At 40.2% G+C, this 9,710-nt stretch overlaps 2 protein-coding genes across 2 annotated transcripts in view; one reads left to right on the top strand and one right to left on the bottom strand.

Annotated features, from left to right (window-relative positions):
• The first annotated feature begins 2,663 nt into the window (after nucleotides 1-2,663).
• Nucleotides 2,664-5,918, top strand: nkx1.2lb (NK1 transcription factor related 2-like,b). Its single transcript, XM_062476888.1, has 2 exons — nucleotides 2,664-3,090; nucleotides 5,194-5,918. The coding sequence occupies exons 1-2, from the start codon at nucleotides 2,664-2,666 to the stop codon at nucleotides 5,916-5,918; spliced, it is 1,152 nt and encodes a 383-aa protein (XP_062332872.1).
• Nucleotides 5,919-8,669: 2,751 nt separating this feature from the next.
• The window catches only part of uvssa (UV-stimulated scaffold protein A), a 23,788-nt gene continuing 22,747 nt past the window's right edge, over nucleotides 8,670-9,710 (bottom strand). The window contains exons 14-15 of the mRNA XM_062476889.1: nucleotides 9,578-9,702; nucleotides 8,670-9,348 (exon numbers count right to left, since the gene is read on the bottom strand). Coding sequence (XP_062332873.1) covers nucleotides 9,255-9,348; nucleotides 9,578-9,702 — 219 coding nt within the window. The 3' untranslated portion in view covers nucleotides 8,670-9,254. The remainder of the gene's footprint in view (nucleotides 9,349-9,577; nucleotides 9,703-9,710) is intronic.

Consider the following 9,710-nt stretch of genomic DNA (forward strand, 5'->3'; position numbering starts at 1 on the left):
TGTGTGTGACACTTTTTGTTTTATTTAATCACTTGTTATAGTAACACAGAGAGCCGGTGCCCACGTGCGGACCAGACTATTGTCTCTTAACAACAGATGACTCTCTGCCGTTGATGCCGGTGCCGTGAGATCTAACTTCAGTGATTAACGTGAAGATAATTGACAGATCCCTGTCGGTAATTCACGCGACGTCACGGGCAACCCCTCTGAAGTGTCTGTTTAGATAGACGCGAGGCTGCCGCGCATGAAAGTAGCCTCTGGCTGAGGGAGCTCCTGGGACGAGGGTCCCAGAGGAACCCTTGAAAGATACTATTTACATGCAAATGGAAGGGCGTGCTACATCTAAATCTGGAGAATAGACTGCGAGCAGAAACGTGGAAATTCTAATTATGACACCAACACCCCTCAATCTGCCGCGCAACGGCAAGACCTCCGGACACACGCGGACCTCAGTATGAAATGTTGGTTAATTCAATGCACAAAATTGGACCAGTGTATTAACGTGACGTTGCCTTACAGTATTTTGTTTAATTTTGAAGGTACTTAAACCAATCCAATCGCTCGTGGTACAAAAGTAGGGAAGAAAACGTTGTTGTCGTGTCAGATAGAGTTAGGCTATATGTGTCAGAATGAGCCGGGTATACGGCCAAAGTAAGGTGGCAGTATTGCCTTTGATCCTACTGTGACCGACAGACACAGGGACAACGTTTTCTATGGTTGTTCTGAAAACATTTTACCATGATATCAGTGTTATGTAGGGCCATCCATCAGCCTAAACGTTACAGTATGCATTAAGGTCAAATCAATTGGCCTACGTCTGAATTGGTCTCTACGGAGGCTGAGCGACGTTCATAAAGTCATATCAATGGGCTGCCTGAATTTGTATCCGAATTCAGCAAACTCTAGTCCTCTCCTGAAGCAATTATCTTCATATTTAATCATACAAACGGCGAAAACCTAAAAAACGTCGAAGACAGACTATTGAAATCACTGTTGGCACAGAGACTAGATACGATGAGAATCTAATAGCTGTTAAATTAAAGCTTGGCCTTGCGCTGGGGGGCTGTCTCCCGGCTCCCTCTGGGCCTGCCCCTCTGATAGGATAATCATGTTCATCCCCACCAAAATTATGGCTGATTGTTTTACCCATTATTTTCCCCAACTTTTAATTTCTAATTTCCAAAGGATCATTGCCCGCGGTAATTGCAAAGAACTGACCTTGTATATGCCACCAGGCCCCAGACGTGGGAAATCCAATTTTGTTAGGTTTAGCTTTGCCTTATTTTATTTATATATATAGCCTATACCCGCCGACAAAGTGTGTCATATAGCATCGCCAACATTTTTGGTGCATAAAACGAGAGTAGGCTAAATGGAATATTAAGTTCGAGATTGGAATAAACACGTTTTAAATCAAAATCCAATTCTTTGGTCTATTATTTTCTGGCACAATAATGACGTCTCAGATTAGAAATCAATATTTCACTGACAGTGGTATTAATGAGTTTATTCAATGCATAATTGAGTTTTTGAAAGTGTCCCATAATTTGCATTACAGATAACGAATATTTCTAGGGTTAGGGTTATCAAGCACGAACTTTATCAGGAAAAAGCTGTCTAGTTGAGGGGTCTAGACAGAGATGACTATAACGTTGTGAATCATGTTGGCTTTTTTGTTGGTGATGAAATCCTTAATATTAGGCTCCTTATAAGAACAGTATATCAGAAGCCATATAGGCGTATACAAATGGAACATTAATAACCAAATTAATTTGTGCTAATATTTATACAATTGATAAAAGTCATAGCGTACCGTTACAATAGGCTATACTACTAGTAGTATATTGCTGCTATGGACCAGTTGTAAAGTTTGCTATTATAATGCTTTTGTAGGCTACTGTCATTTTTTACCTTTGTTGTTTTAGAATTCGTGTTAATACGGCTCTTACTAAAACATAATTTCCAAAGCGGCAGTCAGAGATGATCGTTGCTTATTCTCTTGTAAATAATTCATAAAACAATCATTATCGTGGTCTATGATCGGGTCAGAGGCGAGGGGGAGGAAGACTAAGCCTATTTAGGCTCTTTCCAGTCCAGTGAACTTCAGTTGAAACCACGCGCTGACAGCTGAGTACATCACTAGCTCCACCATCCTTCACTCCCTTGCGCCTCTGTTGGCCTCGCGTGCGCAAACGGAGATAATAGGCTATTAGCAGCATGGGATTAATTTGTAGCCAATTACAACCCGCAGTTGAATATGAATGCATAAATAAGGCGTAGCTTGTGTCTAAGTTTTGGCGACGGACCGAGAAGGGAGGGGGCGTGAGAGAGAGCGAGGTGCGTGCGCGACATAAACGTTAGAGGGTCCTGGGGGGACGGTTAAAAACCAAAAAAGGGGTTGAGCACTTGAGATCAACATCGAACAGAGCCCGGTCACCTGCTGTCATCCGCGTGTACCGCAGAGAGGGGAGCAGCGGTAGAAAAGATCTGGCAACACTGTTAGGGCAGGAATTCTAGGCACAACACACAAGACCTTAACCAGACTCTAATTGCACGCGCTATTATGTTTTCGATTGTGATAGTGGTTTAAGTTTAACGCTCGTGCTGGTAGACCTGATAGTAGAGCAGAGGAAGACCGCGCTCCTGCGCCTGTCTGGAAAGTCATGAATAGGGAGAAGACTGGGGACATCATCGTTCCGCCTGTGTCCGGTGTAGCTGCGCAAACAGCAGTGATCGTCGTGGCCGCCCCGGAGAGCATGGACAACCACGGGGAGAAGCGGCTCGTTGCCAACGAACTATCGGTTTTCTCTTGTCCCGCGGGCAGAGAAGTGCAGCAGGGGGACAGCCGAAACAATTCGCCGCGACAGGAACCGGCTCCGGTGGCGATGCCCACAGTTCACCGGACCACCTCATTTTCCGTTTTGGACATTTTGGACCCAAATAAGTTTACGAGCAAAAAGCAGAATCCCAACCGGACAGGCACTGACTTCGCCTTTGGGGAAGAGAACCGTGGAGACGACTCAAACCATGCCTTAGATCAGAAGTCATACGAAGATTACGACCCGTGTAAAAAACCTACAGGCTTAATAAGTGAGTATCTCTCCTTTCTTTCATCGACTTAATAGTGTAGGATAAAGTTCATGGTCAATGTAATTATAGGCCTATTACCTCAATGTTGTATTCAATCTGTAAGGCTACTACTATATTACCATGTTAAATCTCTCTCTAGCTCTCTCTCCCTCTCTCTCTCTCTCTCTCTCTCTCTCTCTCTCTCTCTCTCTCTCTCTCTCTCTCTCTCTCTCTCTCTCCAACAATCTCAATAGCCTAAATAAAAATGTAAAAGCCAGAAAAGACATAATTTTTTACAGGCCTATAGCCTAGATATTTCCATCTAATGTATTGCTGAAATCCTGAAAGGGTGCTTGTCATTAAAGCATTAGTAAATGTCAGATGGATAACAGGCGAATAGATTCACTTATTGGCCTATATTCCGAAACTAACTTATTGGTGAACTTATTTGGGGCAGAAGTTTCAGCTACAGCCTTAGTGTCAGATCTACAATTAGCTTGGTAGGAGCATATAGGCTACTATTTCAATGGAAAGCACAGAAGTTCATAATTTTTTGTTGTTGATATTTTGTTGTTGTTGTTGTGTATTTTATTCACTATGGACCAACGTTGAAAATGGTGCATACTAAGCCTATTTAGCTGATTTTGTCACTGAATAGCCTCAGACTAAAGGCTTGTAATATCTAAAGAAAAAACAATTAAAAGCCTTCGATTACATTTAATTGAAGGTGCCTGGCGAGGTTAAAGTTGCGAGAAAATGGTTGGAATCGGCCCAGAGTGACATGCATGCAACGGCAGATCAATATCCTATTATCGAACATTTCAGCCAGCTTGCCCACTCGTCTTCGACATCTAAATTATAAGGTTAAAATTCGGATAATTACACTATCAAAAGCTATTATAGTTATTATGTAAATATTGATTTAAAAAACAGACATGGATTCATATTTGTCTCAGCTGCTAAAATCTACCAAAATGGCCCCAATGCATTTCAATGGTCTCTCTACTCTTACCTGAAGCCTGGGCAGTAATTTTACTAGGTTGGTCTATTTTATTAGGTTGGCGTAATAGGCAGGCCTAAACTGGACATGTATCAGTGATGTGTTTCTGAAAAGGTATGTTGCATTCAGTCAATTGAATGTAAAGTCCTATTTGTTAAATGCTTGGTCAATATAACTTCACCTCACAAAGTTACCTTGCCACAATAAAATCATGTCAGACACTGAGTTAAAATGTTGTTATACACACAAAATTATGACAATAGCCCTAACAGACTATTTGGACGTGCATACCAGCGCGTAAACGGATTTCTATGGATTTCTGTGTTAGACAATATAATGTCAAAGACATGTCACAGTCTTCGTAGTTTAACCAACTAAATACAATTGCCAGTAGGTTATTTTAGAAGAAAGACAACTGATGATGCATTCTTGTGTTCATAAAGCAAATGTGTTTGATTTTGCTGTGGTGTTAAAAACATTTTATCTGTGATCAGTGTCTTGTAGTAAAATTAGCCAGACCAGACCCAGGCAAGGAAAAAGTTAACTGCTCACTCTAGTTAAGGGTTGTTGACTTGAAGCAATTTAAGCCAATTTTGATTCTCAATCAAAAAACAATTAAATGACGGTATACCTATATGCGTGTTAAGGGCATAGCTGTAATGAAGATGTTATTAAAAACCCATACAAATGGTATTCCGAATGACATGTAGGCTATTAATGTTAAAATGTTTACCTATATCCTCTATGATTAGGCTACAGAACTTTCATGCTGGAAATATGCCAAGACATTCAATCGATAACATCACACTGAAGACAAACTATTAGCCCATCTCCTTTCTAAATGACGTATTTACTATAGCTATGATGATGAGATAAATACTGTCGTTTTTATTTGGTGATGTGGAGTGGAGAGATAGTGGCCTAGTCATCACTCTGTCTTTTTTGGAAGAGAAGTCTGGTTGGAAAAAGTTATCCTGCACTGACTAATAGCCTACATGGCTTCGAAGCGTGGGAAGTTTTTTAAATATTAGGCTACCTTGTTTAAATTGATAGAATTTCATTCGTTTTTCAAATATAGCCTACTCTAAATAACAACATTTAATTTAATGTTTATTTACTTCCAGAGGACGGATTTGTGTTCAGGTCAGACGAGTGTGAGAACGACTTCAACCGTGGATCACACTCTGACAGCGAGGCCCCGGACGAGTTGTGTAGTGAGGAGAGCAGCAGCGCGGTGACGGGGAACGGTGAAGGGGAGCTAGGACACCACGATGACGACGATCATGGGAGCAAGAGCCCAGTGTCTGGTAGTCAGCAGAACCAGCAATCAGAGTCGAATGGACAAAGTCATCAAGCTAAGCCGAAGAGGAAGCGCTCTGGCTCGGACTCAAAGTCTGGTAAGCCTCGAAGGGCTCGGACTGCTTTCACGTATGAACAACTTGTTGCTCTTGAGAACAAATTCAAGTCCACTCGATACCTGTCGGTGTGCGAAAGGCTTAACTTGGCACTGTCACTCAGCCTGACGGAGACCCAAGTCAAAATCTGGTTCCAAAATCGACGAACCAAGTGGAAAAAACAGAACCCGGGAGCAGACACGAGCGCACCGACAGGCGGGGGCGGAGGGGGCCCTAACGGACAGGGTAACGGACTGGGGGGCCTTAGCCCCCTTAGCCCGTCTCCCCCCATGGGCGGTCACCTGTCAATGCACACGGGCTATCCGGGTCACGGGCCGGGTGGGCTGGTGTGCACCACGCAGTTACCCTTCCTTTCCAGTCACGCGGTTCTGTCTCCTTTCATGTTGGGGTCCCAGGCGTATGGCGCGCCCGCCTTCTACACCTCACACCTGTAATGAGGCCCACCGTCCCGGAGAACTTTTGACTGAACTAGAAATTCTAATTTCAGACTGTGTTATTAACTGACTTCAAGGTGATATTATTTGGTTCACCATGAATTATTAATAGTTTTAAACGCACAGAGAAGCTTGGTCGGACCGGTTTCCCGAGGCACTACGTGAGTCATACGATCATCGTTCGTGCCTCGTTAGGTTACTATTTGTGGCATTAGCTGAGCGATGGGCAGATACACACACACACACGCACACTTACAAATGTGTCCATGTTGTTGTCAAGGACAAACTACCGATAAAACAGAACCCACATCTTCACTGCAGGTCGAAGAGGACTTTTCCTAACAATGTATTTTACTTTTTATTTTGATAGAATGTTAATACTCGGGGTCAAAGTGTAAATACAATTGTTAACAAATATATGTTTAGGTTTTAATTCTGAATGCAGTTTTAAAGATTATTAGAAAAAGTTGAAGATAAAAACGACATTATTATGTATCAATATTAAACATTCATTTACATCTGGAATGGCTTGAAATATTGTAAGTACTGTGTAACTAAACTGTGAACGTTTTAAACATGTTTGTTCTCCTATTATTTACCATATTTATTCACTCACTCTAGTTTCCTGGAAACCTATTGGCAGTCATGAATGCTCTTTCACTGAATTTGTTTTTGATAAGACAAAAGTATAAGATAATAAACAAGTTCACTTTGCAAACGAATAATTTGATATTGGTATTTAGTGCATAGGCGAGATTCTGTTTTGTATCAGTCGATTTATTTTCTCTTTTCTCGCAGCGAATTAAAACACATTTGGAAACTAAACACCGTATTTCACTTTTTTCCCAAAAAATTGCATGTCTGACCAGTGTATTCCATTTGAACACTGAACAAGGAAAATTGTCCAGTTTCAAATATTGATAGGCCTAGCCTTAATAAGATTGGAAAATGTAGCCTACACGTAAAAAAAAGCCTGCATCTGGCTAATTTATTCACGTCATGTATGCTATTAGCCTACACCAAGCTATAGCCTATTATGTTATGAACATTTGGCATTTAAGATTGAAGGAACAAATTCAGCCGAATGATTTTGGATTCATTGATGGGTCAGTACATTGACAAAGGCTTCCTCGATCGATTGTAAAGGGGGTAAGCCCATCGTGATAATTAAAACGGAAACTTGTTTTTCAAGACTGTTTAGTGTTCGGTCATGTGGTCCCGTAAAGATGGCTCCCGATTTGGCGTGAGACACGTTTAAGGAGCGCACAAGCCTGAGATGCGTCTTATTGAAGAACATCGATAACAGAGACACAGATAGGCCCATACAGACTTGCCACGTTTGCAAAAAGTCAATGCAATTAATTATTGACACAACAAAGAATAGGCCTACTATTATTTATAATGAAGGCCTAAAGCACAAACCAACTTGTAAGATTAATGTGTTTCTACAAATACAAGGCTTGTGAGGCTTAAAACCCTGTTATGAATAATCGCCATGGCCTTGATTAAGATCATAGCCTATTATTAATTTTAATTACGCTTATCGAAAACCACATAAATGAAGAAAATGTAGGTTTGATAAATGCATAGGCTAGGCAATTACACTAAGGCACAAATAGAAGGTGACGCCGGGTCTAAGACCGGGTTGTTTTATTTATACCGACATGACAACTTACAATATGTCTTCTTGCAGTGCTCCTCCTTGAATTATTTTGAATGTTGATGTTTCATATCCCATTAATATTAAATGTTTCATTCCATAATATCGTCCGGAGGAATGCTTGTCCGCCAATAACGCACGAGCGCATAGTGTCTAGCGCGCGTCTCCACAGGACACACATTATCAAATGAACATTTATAGAATACCTTGTTTAAACTTTTTTGTGAAAATAAAACGAATAATGATTTAGGCTGTTGGGCACATGCATGCTTCTGTCGCAAAATTCAACAAAGACATTTGATCAACATTTTTGGCGCTGGTTTGAATATGCCTATATATAGGTATATATTGTCGAGTTGCTTTTGTATACAAATATATATATATATAGGTTATATATAAAATATCATCGAAATATTATCAACACAAAAGATAATTATTACTGGGCCTATGTCAATCTTTATTATTATCTTATTTTATTATTATAGGCCTGATCCAAGTAGGTGTAATCGTAGGCTAGGCTACATATATTTTGTTTGTATCATCGTTTAAAGATTTATTAATTTGAAGCAGACAGGTAAAGTTTTCTTGACGTATTTTCGCCAAATTACAAGTTGACAATCTCAATAGGCATATTTTGTCTAGCCTATGCATGTTTCTTATTATACTTTCTGAATAATTATCCATGTGACATGCATTGGATATGCAGTCTAATAATGCTCTATAGTGTCTAACCACGTAGCCTACGGTGTGATGTATTTTGCCTTGGAGTCTATGCAGCCTATCGGCGTCTGCCAAGCTTCGTCGCCATAGAGAAGTACAGATGTCAATACTGAAAACATTACAAAAGTTTCGACTATCTGTATGTAGCCAGACACACAAAGATGACCACTTGGTGGTTTAAATATGATTTGTGGAATATAGGCTACAAAAGACAACCTAAAGTGTCTACTTGAACAAATACTTGTATCAGTTGGCAGCATTTCGAAAGAGGCATGCATGTTCCAGTAGTTTATATGCTTCTTTTGCTGCTCAACAACTCTAGGTAAAACAATTGAATTAGCCCACTGCTTTGATGTTATGCTTTATTGCTCAGCTGTCAATGTTAAATATTTACTCAACATGAACAGTATTTTGTAGGGAATCAGTCCAAACTGGTTTGATACCTAAATGTTATGATGGAATAAAACCACATGCAACATTCCCACCTTGTTTAGTTCTCACAGTGGATGGATGCACAACCAATCATTAGGCAAATTTGTTAGCTATATCATCAGTATTAAACTTTAGGGTTTTGACTAAGAGGGAAGGACAAGTATGAGGAGATAAATAAACCACAAGGCTGACAAGTTCTAAACTACACACTCAATTTTTAATACGTCAAATGTAGAGGACAGCCTGTGTTCATTCTGCACTTTTGTACAAAAAAAGACACTTAAAAAAACAGCAACAAATTCAAAATATCAACATTAATATATTCTTCAAAAATTCCTGAGGACATTACAATGCCAAACATTTTCGAATTCCAAATAGTTTCACAAGTAAAAAATAAATAATTTCATTTGGCAACCATTAAATTATATAAAAAAACATAATTCTAAAATAAATCTCATACAAAGACATCAAAATGGCATACAAGTCGAGCATACAAAAGTCACTACAGTAGTTAAGAGCTGTAGTTAATTGAGAGCATAGTTGAACTGGTTCGAAAACTTCTCATGTTTCCGTTTGTCCATTTTATTCATGACTTCAGTGACTCTCCGCATTGAACTCCTGGAACAAAGACACAAGGAGAAATATGAATGAAGTAATACATGAATAAATGAATGAACCCATAATCTATCAAGTAACAAATTCAGCGTCAATTTGAATGACAGGTCTCGATGGACAGTTCAAACATCTGTATGCTGTGTCAGTTGTCTCTCGGGACACAATCTACCACTCATCTTTCTCTCTCATCATCTCTGGAGTCTGAGAGGCAGCTAGCTGGCTAACTACTCACTTGTTGAAGACCTTCTTCTCCAGGCGTGAGCGGGAGGTGTTGGCGCTCTGTTTGAGGTCACTCAGATTGGGGTATTTCTTCTTCTTTCCCTTGCCCTTGCCCCGCCCTTTACCGTACGTCCTAGAGGAGCCCA

This window comes from Osmerus eperlanus, chromosome 13, assembly GCF_963692335.1.
Source record: "Osmerus eperlanus chromosome 13, fOsmEpe2.1, whole genome shotgun sequence".
NCBI classification, from domain to species: Eukaryota; Metazoa; Chordata; class Actinopteri; order Osmeriformes; family Osmeridae; genus Osmerus; species Osmerus eperlanus.

Bases quoted from the DNA above. Each gene is read 5' to 3' on its own strand.
- nkx1.2lb (XM_062476888.1), top strand. From the start codon at position 2,664: ATGAATAGGGAGAAGACTGGGGACATCATCGTTCCGCCTGTGTCCGGT. The intron at 3,091-5,193 runs GTGAGTATCTCT...ATTTACTTCCAG, and splicing joins AAAACCTACAGGCTTAATAA to AGGACGGATTTGTGTTCAGG.